The sequence below is a fragment of the Siphateles boraxobius genome, unplaced genomic scaffold (genome assembly GCF_051911475.1).
Source record: "Siphateles boraxobius isolate OS27281-9 unplaced genomic scaffold, OSU_SipBor_1 13, whole genome shotgun sequence".
Lineage (NCBI taxonomy): Eukaryota > Metazoa > Chordata > Actinopteri > Cypriniformes > Leuciscidae > Siphateles > Siphateles boraxobius.
Genome location: NW_027508733.1, coordinates 21253873 through 21280175, shown reverse-complemented (window position 1 = coordinate 21280175; position 26303 = coordinate 21253873). Strand labels below are relative to the sequence as shown.

At 37.4% G+C, this 26303-nt stretch overlaps 1 protein-coding gene across 1 annotated transcript; it reads left to right on the top strand.

The window, feature by feature from the left end:
- Nucleotides 1–333: 333 nt before the first annotated feature.
- Nucleotides 334–1614, top strand: rxfp3.2b (relaxin family peptide receptor 3.2b). The gene has a single exon (XM_077225755.1). The coding sequence runs from the start codon at nucleotides 407–409 to the stop codon at nucleotides 1607–1609; it is 1203 nt and encodes a 400-aa protein (XP_077081870.1). The 5' UTR covers nucleotides 334–406; the 3' UTR covers nucleotides 1610–1614.
- The last annotated feature ends 24689 nt before the right edge of the window (nucleotides 1615–26303 follow it).

Genomic DNA, 26303 nt, shown 5'->3' with positions numbered 1-26303 from the left:
CTGTAGGCTACACAATCAAATTGAAGTCAATGAGCTATATCCGTATGTCTTAAAAACTTTAACGTGCAAATTCGTATGATGAAACCTAACACGTGAAAACTAGGTTTCAGTGCTTACCGTATTTATGTATGTATCTGACATAAAGCGGCGCGTGCCTCAGCAGCGCGCAGAGGCGCGTCATTCTCATCGGAGTATAAAAGAATGTGTGCGCGCCGCAGAGCGCACAGAGGTGCGCGCGCTAGAGAGAGGCACCGATGAGACCGCGCTCTCCCTGCCAGTGAACTAATTATACTTGCTCGGAAACAAAGTGCAGTGGTCACAATGAACTTGAGATAAATTAGATGAATGGACTCTTTTCTCCGTTTGTATCGTTTCACCATGACAAGAGACTGAATGTGAGTCTGCAATGGAGAGGAATAACACCACACAAACTCTGAATCTGGGAGAATGTGAGCACACACTGGAACCCAGCGCAGCTCTGGACAACTGCACGGACTCTGTCAGCGGGAACCTGTCTTTACGCTGCTGGCTGGAACTGTTGACAAAGGAGTCTAGTTCAACACTACAAGGTGATGGGTCTAGTTTGGCTGTGCGTGTGATGATTGCTCTCGTTTATTCGGTGGTGTGCGCTCTAGGACTTGTAGGCAACTCTCTAGCGCTCTACCTGCTACACTCACGCTACCATCAGAAGCAGTCTTCCATCAACTGCTTTGTGATGGGTTTGGCTCTAACCGACCTTCAGTTCGTCCTAACCCTTCCATTCTGGGCCGTAGACACGGCGTTGGACTTCCGCTGGCCCTTCGGCAAAGTTATGTGCAAAATCGTCAGCTCTGTCACCACTATGAACATGTACGCAAGCGTATTTTTCCTGACCGCCATGAGTGTGGCCAGGTACTACTCCATCGCGTCCTCGATGAAGATGCACAGTCGCAGAGCGGCGGCGACTGCAGCCAAATGGATCAGCTTGGGCATTTGGATCGTATCCCTGATAGCGACACTCCCGCATTCCATTTATTCCACCGTAGCCCAAGTAGCAACGGATGAGGAACTATGCTTGGTGCGCTTCCCCGAAACGGGAAGCTGGGACCCACAGTTGTTGCTAGGACTGTACCAGTTGCAAAAGGTCCTGCTTGGTTTTCTGATCCCACTGGTGGTGATTACCGTATGCTATCTCCTACTTCTAAGAATCGTGCTAAGCCGCAGAGTTAGCGGCGTTGCTGGCTCCGAAAGTGAGCAGGGCCGGCACAAACGGCGCTCAAAGGTCACCAAGTCTGTTGTGATCGTCGTCCTGTCATTCTTCTTGTGTTGGCTGCCCAATCAGGCCCTGACTCTGTGGGGCGTCCTCATTAAGTTTGACCTTGTGCCCTTCAGCAAGGCCTTCTACAACGCTCAGGCGTACGCTTTCCCGTTGACTGTGTGCTTGGCCCACACAAACAGCTGCCTCAACCCAGTGATCTATTGTCTAATCCGCCAGGAATTCCGCGCCGGACTCAAAGAGCTTCTGCTGAGGGCCACGCCGTCCTTCCGGAGCCTTACTCGGATGTTCCCGCGCAAGGCAAAGGTGTCCGAGGCGCCTCCGGTACTGGTTCTCGTGCAGATGGATGTTTGATGCTTTTCTGAGAAAAGCGGATCCTTCATGTTCAACTTTGTTTTTGATTGACAGGATGAAGCAGGCGTGAGAAACGTCCTTTGGGAGCTGCCCCACTTTCCCTTCCTCTCGTTCAGAAACTCTTGTGCATTTCTCCCCTAACTTCCCCCATACCTTTTGACGCAGAACTGTTTTCACATGCATCTCTGGTCTTCGGAGCCACTGGTGAATTCTGCACACATTCACCTGTTTGCTTTTGCTGTATATTAGCAGCAATGCTTGCTTTAGGATTTACCCCCTGAGACATCCTTCAAGGGAGCGCTAAATTTTTCAGCCTTTGAAAAAAAGAAGAAAAAACTGTTGAGATGTGGAGGGGTTCAGCCCTTCTCTCGTTTTATGAGTTATAAAAAAATAATATGTGAGGAGGATCAGTGTTTAATCCATCAATCATTCAATACATTGTCAATTATACATTTACTTGCAGTTGTGTAGATATAATGAAGTTTCACACCTTTTGATTTGTCTTTCAGTGTTTAAATCCTGTACAAAAGAAAAACTAAACTAATAAACTATCTAACTAGCAAAATCATAATTTTGTGAATGACCACTCAAACTGTGCAAATAATGATTTTAACAATTTCTTTTTCATTTCAATTTTACATATAACTGGTTGTTTCTAAAGTATCTAAATTAGTATAAATTGTATTCTAAATACACCATATTTGAGACTTTAAGGGTTAGTTCACACAAAGATTTATTCATTTCAAATTTTCACTTCCAGAAAACACCAAAGGAATTGAATGTCTGAGCGGCTCTCTTCTTCACAATAAAAGCGAATGGAGACCAGGGTTAAAAAAGAATTGAGAAAAAAGCATAAAAAGGTCTCATTGATTCAAGCACTATTTTCAAAGTCTTCTGAAACCATATAAAAGCTTTTTGTGAGAAACAGACTGACATTTAAGTGAGTATTAATTTAATATCCCACACTAATAGCCATAATCCCCATTGACTTTCATTGTATGTAAAACAGCATGGACATTCAGTTATAAACTTTTCCTTTTATGTTCTACTTACAAAAAAAGTAACAAAAATTTTGAAAGACACGGGGTGGAGGAAACTTTAGATTAGGGTCCAATTTTCACTATTAACTAACTATTAACTGACCTTTGCCTCAATAAACTCCCAACTACCCATTATTAATAGTTAGTAAGGTAGTTGTTAAGTTTAGGTATTGGGTAGGATTAAGGGATGTAGAATATGGTCATGCAGAAGTAGGCATTAATATGTGCTTTATACCAATAAACAGCCAATATCCCAGTAATATGCATGCCAATAAGCAACTAGTTAATAGTGAGAATTGGACCCTAAACTAAAGCGTTGCCAACAATAACAGAAAGAGCTTGCTGAAAGCTTTCTTTTGTTGACTATATCCTCAGGGTCTGGTACAAATACAACTTTGGCATAAAATATCTTTGTAGGAATGTACAATAAATCATTTTGGACTCTAAATCCCCATTCCTAAGCCATCAAACAGAACCAAAAATAAATCGGAGATAATTACTTATATATAATTGACATTAAAAAGTAAGGCAGAGCTAAAGAGTTTAAGCTCAATAATGATAATTTTTTATCTTTATTTATATATATCAGTTATTCTTTCCCCCGTATTTATATTCTTGCATCATTTCACATTCAATATACCTTTCAGATGCTGTTTTAGGCTTTGACACTTTAGTAATTTGGCACCACAAATACACAGGCTTGCACGTTCTTTGCACGCAGAGAGAATACCTTCTAGTAAAACGATTTTAGTCAGACACCATTAATCATTAGTCCTTCAATTTTCTGAAACTCTTCCAAGGATATTGTTCCTCTGACCAAACCATTTTAGATGAGACAGATTTGCCAGTTTAAAGCACTTTTATCTCTTCAATAACATTGCCAGGTAGTGATATAGTGAAGCCTAGGGCAAGTTGTCACACTTTTTTTACATTGGACATTTTTATTGTTATTTAAAAAAGTTATTTTATTGTTAAAAAATGCAGTTCATTAAACACATATTGGAACAACATGCATCAATAGCATGATATCACAATATATGGGCTGAGTTCTTACAATTAAACCTGCATTTAAGTGCCTATCATAAGATTTTCAGGAAAAAAACAACAACATACAAAATATTACTATGATAACTATTGTTTTTGGCAACAAATATGATTACTGAATTTGATCAATTTACAACTTACCCCAAGTCTTGCCTCATAGTCAAGAAAACACTGAATGACTGATTGAAACTGTGGTTTCATGTTCAGTTATGAATCTATGACTTATTAGCTATGAATAAATATATAAAGAACTCATATATCTGTAACAGAGAATCTCCGTGAGTTTCTCTTTCTAGGTGTTGAGGGCATGCAGATGAGTGGGTGCGAGCGACCATTAATGAGCCACGATTTAAAGATGTGAATCTGAACTCACTGTGCTCTATAATTACTTGTGGTGACATTTTGGACCAGCGTCAGAGTCGGTGGGGATCTTTTTTGTCAGTATATTGAAGACCTTGGGATGTGTTTTAGCTTGCTGAACTTACTTTAATGTCTGTATAAAGTGTTTAATTACCTTATAATATTATGTTGTTTGTATAAATATATATTCCACCAACAAAATTTGCAAAAAGCTCTTCTGGACAAAAATAAATCTTGTGTACATTTGGATAAAAACAAGGATCAATGTGTCTTAAAGGTGTCATTTACCTCATTTACGAAAAAACATGTACACTCACATGATGACAACAGTCATATCAGCCTAATTAATAAAATATCTATTGTTGATTGTGGCTACAGCATTACTAACAATAAGTAAAATTCAATTTTCGCATACATTGTAAAAACGGTCCCCATTCACACTACAGTTGTCAAAAGTACCACCTTCAGTACCAAGTTACTGAAATTTAAAAAATGTGACGATACCAGCATTTCCCTAGCATTTTCAGCACTGTTGAACGGATTCTTAAAAAAATTCTGTGAAAGATGGACAGATGAGCAAGTTGAGCAAAAGCAAGCCAACAAGCTCCAACAAAGTATGCACTTCAGAAAAGTATGCAGTTAACTGTGTAGAGGACTTAAAAATAATGAACGCCCACTCCTCAAAGAAAAACCTGGAAATGAGGTTGAAGATAATGGCTTACTATTCTTTTGACAGGGGCTATACACACTTTTCAGGCATGGCTAATTGCATGTGTTATTATGGGATGGACCGGTTGTTCAGTTCCCTAGCAACAGCCATTTTAATTTTTCAGCTTGACAAAAATTCAGCCCTGCCACCTAGTTTAAGTTAGAAAGAGGTGTGACATTTGAGACCCCTTCCTTTCTGTAATTGAAATGCAGTACAAAATATGTGATCAATACATTTTACCCTTTTGTATTATTGTCAGAAAGTTTCAAAATCATTTTTTGTTTTGTCGCACAAGCTCTGAATGCGCCTTTCATTTTCAGTAAGGCATCGGATTTTAACTGTTTTCCTGCTGAGGGAGATAAAAATAGCATTCAATCATCAAACATTTGTATGCTCCATTTTCCTGTTGGATTTGTCAGAACACTAGGTGGCACATGTTCAGTTTAATAATATTCTGTAAACAGAAAGTAAATCTGGATTGCTTCTCATCATTTTGTCCAATTTGCCTCCAATTTATTCAGCTGAATCGAACTGAACAGAACAGAACAGAACAGAACAGAACAAAACAGGATATATATATATATATATGTGTGTGTGTGTGTATATATATGAACAGATATATAATTATTTAATAAAAATAAACAAATAATCGTTCATAATATCACTGACTGCTTGTTTTTTTCCCGTTTTCATGGACTATGTTGGTTATGTGACATACCCTGGTATTTTTAAAACAACACGCCCCCGTTTTTTTTAAATAGGGGTTATTCACTGTCTCCCCTACATTTAGAAAGGCGGGCGATTTCCTAGGCAGATATTGACTTAGGACTATATGGAGGGGAAGCACAGGCGAAGCACTGCTACTTGGGCGCAGAGATATCACGCAAGTTAGGTAGCTGTGACACGACTGTGGGCACGCTCATCTTGATCTGACATGTTAAGCCTGGTCATCGATGGCAGTACCTTGTCCCACTCGCCAAAGCTCAGACACTCTATTTCAGTCGGCATAGGTTGGCATATTCCCCCACACTCACACCACCAGTTCGTGTTGCTCTCATCATTATGTCCTCAGGCTGTTGAGCGATCACAGCCTTCTCCTTCTGTCAGTCTATTTCCAAAGCATGCAGTTCCTCTTCTGAAAACTGTGGTTAGAGGTATGGTTCTGGATCTTGACTGTCTGAGAAGTCACCCTCTTCGCCTCTGACAAAATCCGCCATGTTCATCACCATACACTATGTCTACTGTAGGAAAAATAGCCAGCTAATATTCACGCCGGTATGTTGACGGAAGTTGGGGGATTTCAGGTGTTGCGTGATATCTCTGCGCCCAAGTAGCAGTGCTTCGCCTGTGCTCACCCCAATATAGTCCCAAGTCAATATTTGCCTAGTAAATCGCCTAGTCTTAATCTGCATTGCTATTTTTATTTTTTTTTAAATTTTTTTATCACTTTTACTTACTCAGTGCTGCCAGACTAAAACAATGCATGCACTGAGACAAAAATGCGTTTGCCCTCCTATCTAAATGTAGGTGAGACGGTTAATAACCCCTATTTCAAAAAACGGTGGCATGTTCCTGGATAACCTCAGTTTTTGGTTCCAAAAACGGAGGTAGCTTTCAAACTGTCCAACATTCCCAATTATCTGATATAGCATGTCCTTTACTTAATTTTATATGTTTGTATTAATTGAGTGTTTGTAATGCTAATGGTTATGTGGGAAAAAGTAGAAGACTTGTCTAAAGCCTGGTTCACACGGCAGGATGATTAGGCCGATTTTAGCCCCGATTTACCCCTTCCGACAATCTTAAGGATGCTCCGATTATCGTAAAATAATCTGATCAGATATTCCTGCCGTGTGTGGTGTGTTAAGAGTGCTCTCGTCTGCTCGGAAGGACGTCGGGACCGCTCCGATCTCAAATCGTGGATGTCCAACATGTTGGATTTTTTTGGCCCGATTTCTCCTCGTGTGTGGTGTCACCCGGGGACAAACGAGCATGTGGACTGTGGCGTGTAGCCAATCAGAAAGCGAGGTGACGGGGCGCCGGGAAACAAAATCAAAACAGCCCGCGGCATGGCGCACCAGAAAGTCCGGTGGACATCGGAGATGGAGGACCAACTCGTCGACCTGTGGCAACACCGTGAATGTTTGTACAACGTTTCGTGTAAAGAATATCATAACCGAAATGACAAGGAGAGGAATTGGGCAGAAATTGCTGCTGCACTTGAGATACCAGGTAATGTTTATCTACACTACCCATCGCTAGCATTACGATAACATTCGTTCATATAAATGTCTCGTGTCATGATTGTTTACTCTGAAGTCACGTTTGATCTCGAGGTATTTTGCGAGATTTTCCGTCTGACCTGGGAATGCTTGGGAGTCAAATCGGTTCGTGTGTGATGTGTTGATTTTGCCGTGTGGTTGCGCACCACACACTGTACGACCAAAGCTGTTATACCCGTGATTTTTTATCGCCGTGTGTGGGGTCTCTCAGGTTTGGAAGATCGGCCGACAATTTTAAAATCGTCCCGTGTGAACCAGGCTTAAGTCTGGGAAATAAACTGTTAAAAGGGATTTGATGATCACTAGTCTAGTGATTGTACGTTATTTTTTTTTGTCATCATTCAGTTTGGATTTGATCTTTAATGTACTTTAATGTCTTTTTTTTTATTTTATTTTATTTTTACAAAGCAGCTGATAGCTGATTGCTATAGCGACAGCAAGAAGCTAGTGGATAGAGATGGGAAGTCCGGCTCTTTTCAAAGAATCCGGCTCTTACGAATCATCAATAGTGGACTGCCGAGTCGCTTTCACCCCAGAATGGTGGAAGCGTAGCGCTGCAATGTTGCAATGGAACGTTCTATTGGCTTTCACTTCTTGTCAATATACGTTCTTGTTATTGATGAGGCTCCAGTTTTCTTAGCATCCGTTTCCATGGCTACCCGTTGATTCATCGCTTTGTTGAGAATGTCTGGTGAACATACTCTGGGTTGACTGAACTTACTCCCGCACGCGTTTTTGGAACCCGCATACCTCGAGTAAGCAAGGTTTGGTTTAATCAACCGAGAGTTCAGGGAATGTTTGACGGTAAGATGACCTGGCTTTTTGGAGTACACCCCTGATATTGTTCATGTGTTGTGTTCACACTGTTTTGTTTGCTTCTTGTTGGATTCGCTTTGTTTTACTTTGTTAAATAAAATGACTTAAATTGATCTTCACCTCTGCTCATCTTCTGGACTTAAACATTACATATAACATGATATATTTGTCACTGGTTGTATATAAGTGCACGAAAACGAATAGCTCAAGGAAACAGTCTTTAAATCTATAACTCACGAAACAGGCTGGATAAACTTTTGTAAACCCAACCTCTAACATCGATGAGACCGAACAAAGAACTGAACAAAAAATGTAGTATTTACACAGACTAAAATAGATCATTAATTGAAATACAGGTGAACGGAATGATGAATGACGGGAACAAACTGGCACACACTATCACACAGGAAAACAGAACTAAAACATGATGAAACTAAGCCAAAAATATATGTGACAACATTATCATTAGACATTATCATTAGTATTGTGTTGGTTCATGTCAAGATGAACCAAAATCCAAAGGAGAAATGCCTCGTTTCAGACGGCCGGCACCTTTCTGAACCACTATTGTACATTAAAATGATCCTTTTGAGTTCAACAAAGATTAATATGATCTTGGTGGTTAGGGGGACCCCATGGAGGAGCCATTGTTGAAGACCACAGCAGGATTCACATCCTCATGTTTCAAACAATCCTGAAACGAGCTGCTGGAAGCCTTTTTCTTAATGAAATTCTACACTATGATTCATTTATAGGCCTCTGTGCAGCACCGCTATCATTGAAATTCAACAAAATTATAAATTATGAAATCTGTCTGCGTCTAGTGAAGGTAAAATGTAAGGAAGGCCCCAACTTATGTGTTAATGAGGCAAACTTTTTGAACTTTAAGCAGCAGGAAATGAGAGAGGGGGAGACGGGAGCATGCCGAGCATGCGAAAATCAGAGATAAAAAAGAAAATCACATTTGATTCGGCACTCTGTGACTTCAAGTTTTGATTTCAGGTCCATTAGTTAGAAATGAGCAGCTTCGTTCGCAAAGAAAGTGGAGTTGGAGTTGGATCCTCAAGCTTGCTGCTTTTTCCTGTTATCATGATCTTATTCTGACTACAAATCTTGCACTGACCATCATTCGCAGTGTGTCTGGATAAAGTAATCTCGACTGCCTTCAAGACGCACTGAACCTCCTGCCTGTGACCTTTCATTAGGCCTGTGTGAGCTGGCCGGGAGGATTAGGATGTTTTTTTAGGATAATTGTTTCTCATTAATGTCTGATCAGGAACTTCGGTGGGAACCAGAAAGAGATTGATTCACTGGACACATGCACACTCTTATAAATAGATAAAAACTGAGACTGGGGCTAGTTGTTGCACTTTAGTCCAGTGACAATTTCTCATGTTATAGTTTTTATTGTTTTTGGGTATAGTTGTTAAAGCCTTTGCTTTATTAATTGAACATTTCCACCATTATTGGAGGGTAAAGGATACAGTTTACTCGACACATGCTGATGAATAGTGGGGTGCATAATGCAAAAATATAATAGCATTATTCGAGCCAACAAATATTATTATTTCTTAACTGTATAATTGTAACTGTAAGAAATGTCATTCAGAAAAAGAAAAAGATCTACATATATTATATATATCACATTCTAAAATTAAACATGAATTGTAAAAAAAAATTAAACTAATAAATGCAGACACGCTGTCACAACCACTAGTCCTGCTAGTCTGCCCAATAACCCACGACGGTCGATCTCCCCCGAATACTGACTGGTTCCCGAACTACAGTTCCCATCATGCTTCACTCTGGCACTGATTTCATCCCCACCTGCGGGCAATGATCATTTCACACAGCTGCATCTCATCCCCAGCTCTATATAACCCACGCTCACAGCTAGCTCAGTGCAAAGTCTTGTTTCACCCCTGTGTACATTTCTGAGCGGTTTCCTGACTGATTTTCTGCCCGTGTTTACGACCCTGCTGCATCTCGTCTCTGATCGACTGCTGCCTGCCTACTGACCCCCTGCTTGTTTCCCTGGATCTCGTCTTGACTGCTGCCTGCCTACTGACCCCCTGCCTGGTTCCTGGATCTCGTCTCGTCTTGTCTGCTGCCTGCCCTGATCTCTTGCCTGGTTATCTTTTGCTATTGTCTGCTCTGCTCCACTGTTTCTCGCTGGTTCTGACCCTTGCCTGTCGACCTTGTCTATTCTGAATAAACTGTCTGCAAATGGATCTGACTGTGTCTGATGATTCGCAACACACGCACATAATTTAGTATTTATATTGAAATGTTTTACATTTTTTTATTATTTTATATTCATGATTTTCTTGCTTTTAAACATTTAATTTAAATATTTTATATTGTAAAAAAAACATTAAATTTACATTAAATTGAATTACATTACATTAAAAATATATACATTTACATATTTTTATTACTATATTATTAAATATAAATTGTCAAATTAAACATTAATTATAAATGATATAATATTATATTATTTAACATAATGTATGGTTATATTTGCTTTTTGTAATTAAATTATGTAATGTAATATAATATATACTTTATAAATATGCTAGTACATATTAAATAATCATTTAAAAATAACATATTTAGATAGATAGATAGATAGATAGATAGATAGATAGATAAACTGCCACCAAACTGTTATATCTTGATCCCCAGACAGGGTCCTAAATTGAATCTGTCACATGAGCCTGAGGGATGTATTCAAGGGAAGACAGGCTCACACTCTTTGGAGACCCTACGCTTTGACATAAGTGGATCATGTGAAGGAGATCCGTCAGGCATAGCTCAACAGGATTGTCCGCTTCCTCAAAGTCACTCAAAATCAAAATCAAGACGTAACCCGGAACTACTTAGTTTTCCAACCAAGAGGTGTCAATGATAAATGCTATCTGCCTTGACCCAGGCTAATGCACTCCACGGCAGCCTTTTCACAGTCTTGATTATTTGGCGAGTAAGAGAGGAGGCTGATTATTTTCACAACGCTTCTTGAATGCCACATCCCTGCCTCAGCTGTCGCACCTGCACCATCAAAGTCCAAAAGCCACAGAAGTCCAGGTGAAAATTCAATTACTTACTCTCAGCTCAAAGAATGAGCTCATCTCCATATTTATTACGACACTGACCAAACGGGAGCCTCTGTGTTCAATTACGTTTATTATTCTCTAATGTGTTCCCACAAACTCTTTTCATTTCCAATGAGACACAGGCGCTCGGCTGTCACCACTCCCTTCCCGAGATTTCTCAAGGGCCCTCAAAGAACTTTGATGGTTTTCAAAGTAAAGTAGCGACAAGCTACTTTCTGCCACACATTCCTAACTACTCCGGCTGAGTGGGAGAGAAGCCATGATCAACCAATACAAGAAGGCTCTCTGACTCAGAAAGCCTTTCCAGCGCCAGTGATTTCGGGAGCCTTTATTCTTCTGAATGCATAAAAACAAGCTTCAGTCTGATGATATGAAACACTGAAATAATTTACGAAAGAGGAGGAAGATGGAGCAATGTTTCTCAGCTCTGCCCTATTTTCATTTCAATTGCGGCTTTTCAAGAAGCAATTTTCACTATCTAAGAAGTGGGCTCATAATTACCATGTGTCAGTCAGGCATAGCAGGGCAAACTCATTCAATCAATCACCTCTCTAACAAACGGTCCAAAAACATCTCAAAGCAGGTGGAAACAAAGCCTTTGAAGACACTATTGAGTAGCCTCGAGAGCAGGTGCTCAGAACCATCAAGCCCATTAAAATTGGTATTTCGGCAAGGTGGATTTTAAAATGATTCTAACAAAATTATTATAAGCAAATGCTGTTGCAGAAAACACTATTCACATGTCTTTTTGGTGAGTCTACACATATAAAAAATAATATAAAATAAATAATAAAATAAAAATAATAATAAAATAATATTAAAAATTAAATGGAATAATTAAATTGCATGTAATGACATGACATTTATGATTAATAAATAAATTATATAAAATGGTTTATAATTTTTTATAATGTAATAAAATATAGATGTTTAATTAGTATAATATATAAAATTAAATAAATTGTATAGACAAACTTCTCTCTCTCTCTCTCTCTCTCTCTCTCTCTCTCTCTCTCTCTCTCTTTATATATATATATATATATATATATATAAATTTTTATGAGTAAAATATCTCTGAAGTATATTCCTATTCATATTTATGTTTTTAGCACACCAGAGTGACTAGGAAGATGAAAGTGTCCAGCCATGACTTTCTGTTTTACCGGAGTATAAATATGAGGAAACACATAAAAGCCAAATTCCCTTATTCATCCATCACAATGATTAAAACCAAAGAATATAGTTCTGATGTGCAGCAAAAGATTGTTGAGCTTCACAATAGAAAGTGGCTGTAAGAAAATAGCTAAAGGATTGAAAATTCACATTTCCAACATCAGGGCAATGATTAAGATGTTACAAATGGAGATGTTACGGATCTGCCAGGAAGAGGACGTGTGTATATTGTGTTAATGCACGGTGTGGAGGAGAGTTTGAGTGGCCAAAGACTCTTCATAGATCACAGATGGAGAATTGCAGAGATTAGTTGAGTCTTGGGGTTGGAAAGCCTAAAAAATAAAATGAAATAAAAAAATATATATAAAAAAGAGGATTAAAAGATTAAAAGTACCCCATGCCCATGGTTAAATACACTACTGGATCTTTAATGTTGTGGGCCTATTGTTTTGCTGGAGGTCCTGGACTTCTTGTTCAGATACTGTACATGGTATCATGGATTCTAGAAAATACCAACAGATAAAATGAGGCCTGACAGCCTGTTAGAAATCTTATATTGGGCCGTGGTTGGATCTTCCATCAGGACAATGATCCAAAACACACATCGAAATCAACACAAAAATGGGTCACTGAGCACAAAATTAAGGTTCTGCCATGACCATCCCAGTCCCCTGACCTGAATCATATAGAAAACTGAAGAGAAGACGCACTAACATGGACCTAGGAATCTTCAACCTCATTAGGCATCATAGAGAAGACTCAGAACTGTTACCTTGGCAAAAGGAGGCTGCAATTAGTATTGAACAAAAGGGTGCCAACAACAACATGTATTTCATAATGTGACAGTGACCCCTCCCCCAATGTTCAATTGTTTTAGTTCAACGAAAGGATAGATTTTTGTGTGATAAAAAAAAAGATCAAAAGGATTAACAATGCAGATTTATTTTGACAGACTTCTTTGCTTATATTTATCAAGGGTGCCAATAATTCTGGCCAGGACCTACCCACAGTTGAACTGTCATTTACTCATGCACCAGGATCAACATTGAGACATTACAGCTGTGCGTGTACATGGCATCTGTGAAAATTGCTTGTATCTTAACTCTGGCCTATTTGGCCGAGCAGTGGGAGGCTGACCTTTTCTTGGCTGCCCCCGGCATCGATAACGATCGTGTCCAGCACAAAGACAATAACAGGGCTGAAATATCACCCAGCGTCCCGGCCTTATCTTCGCTTCTCACTGTGCAATGAATCAAACGCAAAAGTCACCATCGGCAAAGAAAGCACAGCCTTCAACCTTCGGCGACGGATATCAGCCCCGGTTAAGTCAGAAAGGAGAAGACAAAACCAAGCAAGACTACCACTCTTGCGGCGACCTGGTATCTTTCCGCAGTATTCAAGCTGCAAATGGCTAGTCTGGTGATTTGTGTGATTGCTTGACCTCTGAGATCGTGCCACCAGCGGGGAGCGAATCTTCCTACGCCAGAATGAACAATCGAGCAGAAACGACAGTGGGTGGAAAGTTGGTACACATCAATCAGATTAGCTTTGACTTTCTGAGAGTGTTTTGAGGTGCTAAGGTGTTCAGTGTAATCACATAGTACAACGTGGTGATTCAACGAATTTAAAGACTGATAGAGTTCTGCTACCAAAAACCTATAGCGCATTGGCGACTAGCATGAGGATGTAGCTGATTAAACATTAAGTTGAACATAAAATTCTATCATTGTATACTCACCCATGTTGTTCCAAACCCATATGACTTTCTCTCTTTCGAGGAACACAAAAGACATTCTGAAGATTAAAGCTTTCACTCTTCAAAAGAAAATACCATGCAAAGCCTATAAATGGGAAACAAAAAGAATGTAACGATTCTGATCAAGTAATGATCTGATCAACTATTTGAGCAAGTAATACGCATGTGCATGTCGTCACCGTTTTCACAAATTCACGTTTTTGTTGTTTACACAGAGACAATAGCAGTATCGTTTTCAAAAACTTGCATTTTCAGGCCCTCAAAACGCTGTTGTAGTGTAATGAACGGTTGTTTTTAGTTGTAAACTAAAACACAGTATGAAGGTAAGATCTGGCAGATTTATGAATGAACCGCTCATTTTAAAATCTTCCCAGTCTCCTGACGTTTGTTATGACATCTGATTCAAACACTACAATGCTCATGATAACTTTCGTTAACTCTATAAGTAAATCCACTTCGCCAGATAATTACTCTTTGACAGCGACGCCATAGAAATATGTCTAAATTCTACAAAATTTTAAAGATGGCTGCGCACTTGTTTCTCTGGCTTTGAGTAAGAAATAGACCAAAACTTAAAAATTGGAGGCTGTATGCCAGTGAAATGGACATAACAGACATTTTACTTGTCTACTCAATGTTTTTGCATGCCACAATAATGTAATGTCTTTAAAATCATTTTGGGGGGCTTTTCTCAGCCAGTATAGATATATAGCCTATGCTTAATTTGCTGGTATCATGTGCAGTTAAAGGGGTCATCGAATGCCCATTTTCCACAAGTTGGTATGATTCTTTAGGGTGTTCATGTAAAGTTTGTAATATACTTTGGTTAAAATTCCTCAATGGTTGTGTAAAGCAACACCTTTTTACCTCCTCAACAGCTTTGACACATTGACCTGTTTCGGTGCATGTCTCTTTAAATGATAATGAGCAACTGCTCACCCAACCTCTCTCTCCCATGGGGAGTGTCGAATGGCTGAGGGCAGAAATATGCTAATACGGATCAGTGGTCCTGGGAGATGCATGAGTATTATGACATCATAGTGTTCAGAAAAACTTTTTGAGGATTAAAAAGAAAGAAGTGAATGGATTTTTTTTCATTGTATGGTGGTTGTGTCCACACACTGCAAAGACACATTGATATGCAAACACCATATAAAAGTGAATTTTGCATTCCGATGACCCCTTTAAAAGTTTGAATGGATTTACAGCCTGAATACAGAGCAATAGTCATTCATGTTTGTTGAGGGTGAAGCAACTTCATAATTTTTTAATGAGACAAAGAAGATATTAATAAACCATGGCTGGTGAGTACACGTTAACATGTGTATTTATCAGAAGTTGCCTGCTCAACTGCTTCTCATTATCCTCAGCTGTTTCCATGCAAACAATGGGAAAATAATTGGTGTTGATAGAGTGTTGCCATCAGATTGGTCACCAATTGAAAACTGATTACACACCCATCCCCCCAAATCATATTTCATTATTTCCCCCTAAATCCCTGCAGTCTTATATGAAATTCTGTGCTGAAAATAAGTGGAAAGTTAGGAAATGACATCTCGGCCATGGATGCCTAGAAGACGCAAGCAAAAGCAGAAGCTTGGGCTGTCAGGCGAATGAATTTCCATATATTTGATCAGACATGGCCAAGACAGCACGACCCCCCCAAGTTTAATCTACTGCACTTGTATGAACGTCCAATGACCTAAAAGTCTGAAAATCCACCCATCTCATTCCCATTTATCTTATCTTTTCAATCTCAAAGTATCAAAATGAAGGTTAAAGTCTGTTCATTTAGAATAATGAGTCTGTTCGGTGTTTGCCTGAAATCAAAGTGTCTCAAATTTGTATCCCCTCTTTGCCCTCTAAAACAAATGACTATTTCATCTTTGTCCTTGTGCTCAGGTCTGTAATCTAATGCTAATCTAAGTTGTGAAGACATAGGACGAATGTTGTAATTACCGTTATTTCGAAATAGAATGACGTTCTACTCGAAGCTGGGAATTATGCGTCTAAATTAATCTGCAGCGGTCACGTGGTACAAGAAGGAGCTCTCAGAAAATACCCAGCTTACAAGTTGTAAATACGATCTCTAGGAGGACGTGAATGCTTTTTGAAAGTTGAAATCTTGTAATTACGATAATTACGACATGGCGTGAACGCACATGACATATGGATGCTTTCATGATACTTTTATGTCCTTTTTGAAGCTTGGAATCATTCACACAGAAAGAGTTTTTGCATTCCACTGCACTGCATTTCCATTGGTTTTCTATGCAAAAATGCGTTAGAAGGATGTGTTTTACCGCTGTGCTTGCGTTTCGCATCTCGCGCATGACAAGGATTATCTTGCCATTCAAGTTAAAAATAGTTAATCTTGTAAAAACTTTTTCTTGCCATTGAGATATAATTTCCAGTTATAATGTCAGAGTTGCGAGAAATAAAATCAGAATAGCGAGAAATAAAATTAGAATAGCAAGATATAAACTCGCAATTTTTCTCGCTATTCTGATTCTTTTTCTTGTAATTGCGAGTTTATATCTAGCAATTCTGACTTTATTTCTCACAATTGCGAGTTTATATCTCGCAATTCTGGCATTATAACTGGCAATTACAAATTTATATCAATGAACTCAAAGAAAAAAAAGTCAAAATTTTTAGATAAAAAGTCGCAATTACATTTTTTATTTTTTAATCAGTGTCAGAAATCAGTGGCAAAACTCTCAAACAGACGTGTTTGACCATTGTGTTGGCATCTTTTACATCCTATTGCGTGCGTATGCACAAATTTGCAAAAGTTTTGAAACTTTAAAAAAATGTGCCTCTAGATGTTACGTTTTTTTTATTTCACTACCTAGAGTTTTTAAATAGAAACACAAAATCACGTTCTGAGTGAATAAGCCCTTAGAGATCTTGATTTTGAATGTATTTACTACTCATAGCTAAAATCTATAGAGAAAATACGCTCTTCTATATACAGTGAGGTAAGGGCTCTTCTATATACAGTGAGGTAAGGGTTAGGGCTGTTTTAGAAATTATATTTTAACTTTCTTCAGAAGATTTGCTTTTCTGGTGTACATCCACTCTGTAGCCATTGATCAAGATATGAAAAGATGTTTTCGGTCAATGAGTTATTAATATTTTATCACAGTGAATCATTAATGAATTATGCATGGCCCAGAATGCTGAGAATGTCCTAAATTGTGTCTGTCAGATGATTCATGATGTGCGTAAATGTAGGCCGCAATCAAGCATACCACAGCTAACATCACGCAAACAAACACAGTGATAGATTATCTCCATGCTTGATAAAGAACATAATTTCAATTTCCTGAGGCCTTAAATTAGAGCATTAATTGAAAAGATTAATGATGCTGTCTGTGCAGAAATCCGTTATGAAAAAAAAATTCTTGGGAAAAATATGACAAAAAAGTGTCAGGTAAAAAAATATGAAAATAAATAAATGAAATGGTTAATGTTCTACTAGTGACAAAGGAATGAAAATAGAGAAGACTGAAATTGTTGTGACATTACAGTGACATTCAGTCTAGGCATTTTACCAGCCATTAAAGACAATAGGTTCATAAAAAAAGGAAAGTGTAGAGGACTGTCATTGCTCCTGCAGGCACTGAAAGTGGCACCACTGTACTGTAGCATTAATGGTCTATGGAAGACGAAAAAACTCAAATGGATTAATATTTCTGTTTTATATTATACTGTATGGATAAATGGTCACTTGACCAAGACCAATACGTGTTCCCATTTACTCGGAAAAGCAGCTGATTTAGCACAAAAAGTGGAAAAGCAGTGGCTGAGATGATGTTTTCAAACTCTAAACTAAAACTAAAAAATGTTGCTACTTGTTCAATTTACTTTATAAATTTACTTTTTTTGGAACATTATGTGCAATCCTACACAATGGGACTATATGGGTATTTTTCATAGGCAGAAACTTTCATTGGCAGGGCATGGCCAGTTCCCATCATGAATGGAACTGGATGGGGAGATTAAAGGTTGAAATTAAGTGTTATTAGATGGGTTTATGAGTAACTAAGAGATTTGGAAACTTGTTAGTGTTGAATGTTTCAAAAACTGGAAATCTGGCTGTTAGCATTAGGCTACAATTTAGGTGATGAATGGAGCATTCAGTACACTAAAAGTTATTTACACTTATATAATCTTATATGATTAAAACAAATATTTTGTTTTGTGGTTCCACATATTGTGAATGGGTTTTCTTATACTTCTATCTATCTATCTATCTATCTATCTATCTATCTATCTATCTATCTATCTATCTATCTATCTATCTATCTATCTATCTATCTATCTATCTATCTATCTATCTATCTATCTATCTATCTATCTAGAAGATTTAGAAGAAACATGAAAAGCCAGGGTGAGGAAGAAGAAAGGGAAACTTAAAGGTGGGTTGGAGAGGACAGCAGATCTCTGGGGAGAGGAAAAGTGGGCAGAGATGTGTGTGTCTGGATGGATGCTTGGCAAGAAGAGAAGATAAGAGCAAAAATGGATTTAAAAAAAGCAACAACAACAGAGCTGCATTAATTTCCTTAATGGTGCCTGAGCCTCTGTCCCAGGGCAAAGCCGTTGGGGGTTCAGGGCCTCAAAAAACAACAACAATGCTGACAGACCAAATCCCTTCCTCGCCACTTTGGCAGGACATCAGCGGTGGCAGTTAACCTTTTCATAGCGTCTATAAGTGGCAGAGGTTTGCTTTGAAGCTCGGGATGGATGCAGACAGAAGATTTTAATTATGCCCTGATTAAATGGGAGTCTTTACGTCTCAGCTGCGTTTGCCCATTGCCTCCTTACCCCTCGATACTTAATCAGCAGCTGTCAGGAAGCCCGTGGATCAAACGCATAGCAATTTATCAAAAGCAGCTCACGGACTCCCTGCAGGTCAGTCCCGTGGTGAACCGTCCATCCCCCCATCGGTTCCACACACACAAACCCCCAAAAACGCAAAAAATTCAAGGGTTATTAAGGATAATGGATTCCAGTGGCACAATGAAACCAAGAGTGCCAACAAGCTGTCATTCTTGTTCGCTGAGTAAATGGCACCTCGTCTGCGGTGACAAAACAATGGAAGCCCGCGGATAGCACGTTGATTGCGTTAGCAAGAGAAATTGGCACGCGAACGTGTGCCGTAATTCGCTAGATGTATGTGCACATGTATCCATGTGAAAGTGATGATTGCTATTCATTGTAATCTAGTGCCTTGTCCTTGACAGCCCTCTTAAGAGATTGCAGGCGAGCTCCCAGAGGGCAGCGTCGAGGATGAGGATGTCTCTCCAGCCGAACGGGTGCAAATTGAATCCGCTGGCAACGATTAGCGATGGAGCAGGCATGATGCACTTCAGCCGTGTCCCTTTCCCGGTGAGATGTGCCTTTGAAGTTCACCTGACACAGGCTTGTGCGACCGGGGGGATAAAATGACTGGAATTGACTTGAAAAGTATACCGCTGAGCAAGAGCTTTTACGAAAAAGTAGTGGAAAAAAAACATCATTTAATATTGATTCATTCTCTTCAAGGACAAAAAGTGCCTACCGTTAGGTTTTCTAAAGCATCTGAAGACAGTTGAGGACTAAAAACGTTTACTTTGACCAATGAAAGTTGGTGTTTGTGACTTTCTTGAGGTTTAGGGATAGATCACCCAAAAAAATGAAAATTCCGTCATCATTTACTCACCCTAAAGTGGTTCCAACCCTGTATCAGTTTTTTGAACACTTAAGAGGATATTCTGAAGAATGTTGGTAATCAAACATTTGACTGTAGCCATTGACTTCCATAGTAGGAAAAAAAATACAATGGAAGTCAATGGCTACTGTCAACTGTCCAGTTTCCAACATTCTATAAAATATCTTCTTTTGTGTTCAACAGTTTTTTTGGCCTATACACATGCATCTCCTTTTAAATCAAGATACTATATTTCCCACTTTTTGAAATATTTGTGTTTTAAACCACCCACGCAATATATATGATATATTTAAACTACATACACACTACTGTACCATTCAAAAGTTTGTGGTCTGTAAGATAAAAAATAAAAATAAAGCTTTAAGCAAGGGTGGATTCAAAATAAATGACAACTTTGACAACTTGATGGTAAAATTAAATCCTTCGGAAAGATTAATAATCTTTTCAGTGTCATCAATGTGAAGGCTTTCGAGTCATTAAGAAAAGTATTGATCTGTTTACTGTCTTTTAAAGTTAATTCCTCAGAAAGCTGAGAGAATAGATGCCCCTGGTGTTTCTCTCTCTCTCTGTCTTTCTATATACAACCCAAGGCCTTTTACATCACATTTAGTCAAAACCAAGAGGCTGTTGAATAGTTTAATAACAGCTGGAAACTACTTGAACTTGAACTGTCTGTAAGAGTCTTTCAAAAGAACTTTCATGTGACTGCTCGTGCCTTCCGGCAACAATTAATTTAATTTTTTTTGGAGGAAGCAAGGATGTAGGATTCAGACACATTTTTAGTTCTTTGCGTCTCCTTGTGCCCACCTGTCAGCTGAGGTCTGCCAATTACTCCACACAACATCAAGACTTGGATTAACAGCCAGGAATCCATGATAAACATTAGTAAGCCAGTTGGCAGTTTTAAAGTGAAACTGAATGCCCCCGACGGGCATGTAACGCTCCCTTGTTTCGCTCCCATGAATTAATGAGTCTGCTCTGACTGGCATAAGAATCTAGTCTTTTATGACAGCACTTCAGCTCTGATCTACTGCAGTCGTCTAAAATGCCCCCGACCCAAATTTGTCTTTATGACTTTTTGTTGAATTAATTAAGATAATGAAATTACATGTTCTATATAATATAGAACTGATGTGAATATTCTAAATAGTGGGGCACAAACGTCTGAGAGCACTAGTGAACATTTTAAAGTAGTTTATTATAATGGACAAAATATAAACTTGTAATATGCAAATATAACATAAATATTGGAAAAATTTGAATATTAATGAAATATTAGATCACAATAAAATTGTACATTTATAACACTTATTAGCAATATTTATTAGTAAAAAATGACTTTTAGACAAGTTAAGTTAATCGGTCAATAATTCATTTGAGTAAATGATTCACTGATTCACTTATATAGAGTCACTTGTTTAGTTTCTGAATGAGTCAGCATGTTTGAACAAATCGTGTGAATGACTCAAATGATTCGCTCATATAAACACATGGGCTGCATCTGAAATCACATACTTTCTTGAGTAGGTACTTATTTTGCATAAGTAAATACTTATCGACTTCTATAGTATGAATGTGTGTAGTATGAATGTAATTTGGACATACTACATTCGCCATATTGTCATTATCATGTGACCTACCAGCGTCAGTTGCGTCGCTTCACGTCCATTAATAAATCCTCTCCCGTGGCCTCATGGGATAGTAAAGTGTCCATCGTATGCACACTTCAGAATCTCGCCGGAAATAGTAGGTCATCCGCTTGCTTTTTCTCTTTCTCACAGTACTCTTTCATGAGTACTGTGAATTTGGACATACTTCTTTAGTCACATACTGTTTTTTGCCTACTATATAGTAGGGAAGTATGGGATTTCGGATGCAGCTGTTGTTTCGTCCCGAAAAGAATCAGAATTTTTTGAATGAATCAATTGAACCAATGATTTATTGACATAAAGACGGTCACAAATTACTCGCATAATGATGTAACCTTCAGAAAGTATGAAAAATCCTCACCACAAATGCATAAATATATAATATAATGTTAATACATTAAACAGTGATTAAATATTTAAAAAGAAAATTAAGTAAAGCGGCAGCCCCGCACAGACGACTGCCGCATAAACATAATTAAACAAAACATAAATGTCCCAGGCCTGGTCCTCTCTCGTCCTTCACTGTCGTCACTCCTCCTTTTCTCCTTACAAAGCTCCTCTGTGAGACTCGAGACCAGTTTGAGATCGTTCCGTTCCCAAGGCTCTCGGCCCCACCCTGCTTGCCACAGTATTCATTAAATATTATCATCATATTTTAATTACATCATATTAGAAATAAAATGATGATAATGTTTCATGAGTACATTCATATTATACTAAAATGTAGCATTTATTTATTTATGCATATATTTCTATTTTAATATGTTTATAATTTTATATTTAATACTTGTCACTATCTAGTAGTGTACCAATGTAACCTTCAGAAAGACTCGCCACAAATGCATAAAAAGTCAAATAAAATATGTTAATGAATTAAAAGACTAATTCAAATTTTATTAAAATTCCAAATATATAATGGGAAAAATATTACATGAGAAAAAAAATGCTACATTTTTAATATAATATTAATATATTCATATTACAGTTGCATGCACATCCTGATCAAGCTGTCAATCATTTTTCACAGTGGGCTATCATTTTTTCAGCAAAACCTCATTATCATGAGATTCATCAGATCCATATCCCCAGTGGCATCTGACAGGGATGTGTCGTGGACAAGCATGCATAATCATATGGTGGAAGTATAGCATGCTCAAACAGATAATGATGACTAGGTGGGAAACAATGAAAATGCTCTTTTTGCAAGTTAATTAGAGGACAGAAGCAGGACGGATGCAATCAGGATATATGCGGGAGGCCTTGGCTGCCTATCCCTCTTCACCTGTTTTCCGGAGGCCATATCAGTATGGCAGATCAGTATTCAAACGACATGCAAGCACACAAGCTTGACAGAAAAATATGGCGCTGTGTGTAAATTGCTTGGGTCCTTCGGCTTACGTCTCTTTATGAGTGAGATCTAAACTTAACAGGATAGCAGAATTGGGATCGTTTTAAAAAAGTAGTTGCTGCAAATAATAGTTTTGACTACTTTACGAACAAAAAGTATACTGAAGCTACTGTACTTAAGGGGTTCAATAGATTTTTAATCATCAGTGTTGTTTTTGTTATCTGAATTAAAAATATAATAATTGTAAAAAATATGAAATAAATGTAAAACATAATAATATACGAGTTGCAAAACGTAAAGAATTGCTGCTGAAATAAAATTATTTTACTAACTAAAATAAAGTCAGTTTAAGTTAAAGTACTAAAATAAAAAATAAATAAATAAATAAACAGTAATACAAAATAATGGAAATAAAAATATTTTAAAAACAAAAACTAATACAAATGACAAAAGCACATCAAATTACAAAAAAAATTAAATGATAAATGAAAATATGAAAATAAAAGTTATCAAAATATTAATAAATGATATAATAGTAGGCTATATAAATACCAAAATAACACTGATTACTGTAAATAGAATTATCTAATTTCTTTTGTCTTTTTATCATGAAAGCAAGGATTATTTTTAATTATTGAATTTCTTCTCAATTAGAACATCAGCATTACATCTATAATCTCGATTTACACAAACCTTATATAAGTGAATTGAAAATATAAGTAACAAACAGTGGCTTAATTGTCAGGGTTTCGGGTAGGTGGAAGTAGTGAGGACTCAAGTGCAGAACAATGGGCTTTTATTAATAATAAAAAAAAAAACAGAATACAGACAAAACTACCCCGTGGGGGGAAACAAAAGACTTGACTTGACTTGGACTGGACTGGACTTGACTAGACTGGACTGGACTGGACTGGACTTGACTAGACTGGACTGGACTGGACTGGACTGGACTGGACTTGACTAGACTGGACTGGACTGGACTGGACTTGACTTGGACTGGACTTGGACTGGACTGGACTGGAGCAAACAAAGGAGGTAACGAGGGAGGACAGGCTCTGTCACAAAACCAAGAAATAGACTAGACAGAAGTGACAGAACCCTGACAATAGTAAATAACAAAATATTTTAGCATAAAAAATATCCAAAATTTATTTTCTTTTTAAATGGATAATTTTTGATTTCATAAAGCATCCAAAATGGACCAATTCACTTAAATGAATCAGATCTTTCATCATTACGTAAAAGAGTGTGAGAGGGCAGTTTGCAAATTGGATCATTGTTATTTTAGTATTGTTTATATATTTTCAATTTATTTTTTATATTTTACACTTTTCATTTTAATTTTAGCTTAAGTTTTATTAATGTGCTTTTGTGATTTAAAAAAAAATATTTCTACTTAGCTTTGTTTATTTTTATTTCTGTTTTAGTAATTTTAGAATGTCAACTTAGTTTCAGAAAGTTTCTGAACAAACTGCTAACATTTCAAATTTGTCGTTTAAGTCACATATGTTTTTCATCTAATATTTATCTTTCGTTTTATTTCAGCTTTATTTCAATTAATGAAAACAATTTTCAATAGTTTTAGTTTTAATTTGACCAAACAATAAAACTGGATTGGATGTAATAATTATTAGTATTTTTTTTATAATTATTACATTTTATTTGTACAGCAGCATTGTATACTGTACAACAATATGGAAACCAATTTCCACAGACTGAAAAAACAAAACAAATAAAACACAATTCTGGTAGAAAATGGAAATGTAATGTCACATTATAGGAAAAAATAGTCACAGTCACAATTGCTTTTCTCTTTATTTTTTTAATCTTAGGTGTAAATGGGCTTCTATAGTTTAAAGTTCCTCACAAGTCAGAATATAAAAACCTTTAAGAAAGAAGTCTGCATATGCAATGTAATGCTATATTAAAAACAGCAAAGTGGCACATACTTGTCAGTAAAAACAGCATAACTAAAAAGCTAGTTGTGTGCACTACTAACTCCACAACACTGCAGTTGAGACCTGATATGTTTTTAATGATGTTTTTCTTACAATGTCTTCTTGATGACACTCTTTTTGATTTTGTCTGCAGTAAATGCCAATGAGATTACAGTGTTCAGATTGTCAGTCTGTCACTCAAGCATTTCATTTAGACCATTCCTAAAGTACGCGTTTTACCCCTTTGAACTTGAAACAGAAGTTTTGAAATAAAGGTAGTGTGCCCTCCCAACTAATAGCATACAATGTTGTTTTACAAAACTATAAGCTACACAAAAAAAAAACAATAGATGAAATATCAGTCAACCATAAAATAATGATAGCTTTCACCATAATCAAAGAAACCGTGTTAGCTTGCAACATATTCACACAACTGTAAAGCTAATCAACATCTCAATTTTACCTAGACTTTTTAGTGCCCTGCAGTTGTCATCCGAGCAGTGTGTTTTTTGGTCTCCAGCAAGTGGCCCGTGAAGATAATGACGTGTTTTCAGGTAGATCGGACCGGAGGCCATCTGTTCCCATAAGTCTGACACACTGTAAAGGGATTTCTGGAAACCCTCCCGTTGTGCTGCTCCCTATTTCAAATGGTCATATTAGCAGAGTTATCAGCGTGACATTGGCTGCTCAAGGCCAAACGTATTGATCCACTGACGGCTTACTGGCAGTATCAAACATAGCAGAGTACCAAATCTCAAAATTAAAAAACATTTTTCATACTGTACATTACATTATAATGCTGTGGTGCATACATGTACTTGTAACATTTAAATCAACTGATTTTAATTTTATCAATATTTTTTGTTTATTAACAAAAATATTATAGAATCGTAATATTTATTGAAATGTATTGGTTATTTATCAGTCAATTAAAATAATATAATTATTAATGTAATATAAAAAAAACTCTCTGAACATACCATCACTTTTTATTTTTATGCTTCTTGTAAAGTCCTTTTACTGAGTATTTTTGGTTGTCTACCTCTCATAATCCACACAGGGAGTTTTATTTTTTAATTTATTTACACAAAATAGTATAGAATTTTAATAATAAAATGTATCTGTAATTTAATGTAATATAATATAATATAATATAATATAATATAATATAATATAATATAATACAATATAATATAATATAATATAATATCGTTACCAGTGTTGGGTGCGTTACTGGAAATGCACTACACACTGATCTTTATGTATTTTTATTCCTATTTTATTCCCTTTTTACCTCTCGTAATCCACACAGAGGTTATATTAAGCAGGATGCTAAAGTTTGGGCTTTGACTGAGACAGAGAGACACAGCATGTGACAGAGAGAGAAGTAGAAATGTATACGTCTCTTTTTACTTAATGTGTCGAAAATAGTCTGCATGTTGTTTGTAGGCAAGCCGGGAACAGTTGCTTTGACAGATTGCAAGGTTCAATAATTGCCTCTTACATGCAGAGCTCAAATATATATAAGTTTTGTCAACAATTTGCCACACTGACTAACTACAACTTTACTTCTGAAGTCAAAGTAGAAAGTATTGAGATGTTACACAATACAAAATCAGATTAAAGCTGCAAGCAGCGATGAAAGGGCCCTCGCACCCGTCCCACCGCCACCCGGTGGCTTTAGGAAGCACGGTGGGCAGTGTGCATTTAAGTAGGTAAATATAGGAGGAGTACTTTATTATGGTGAT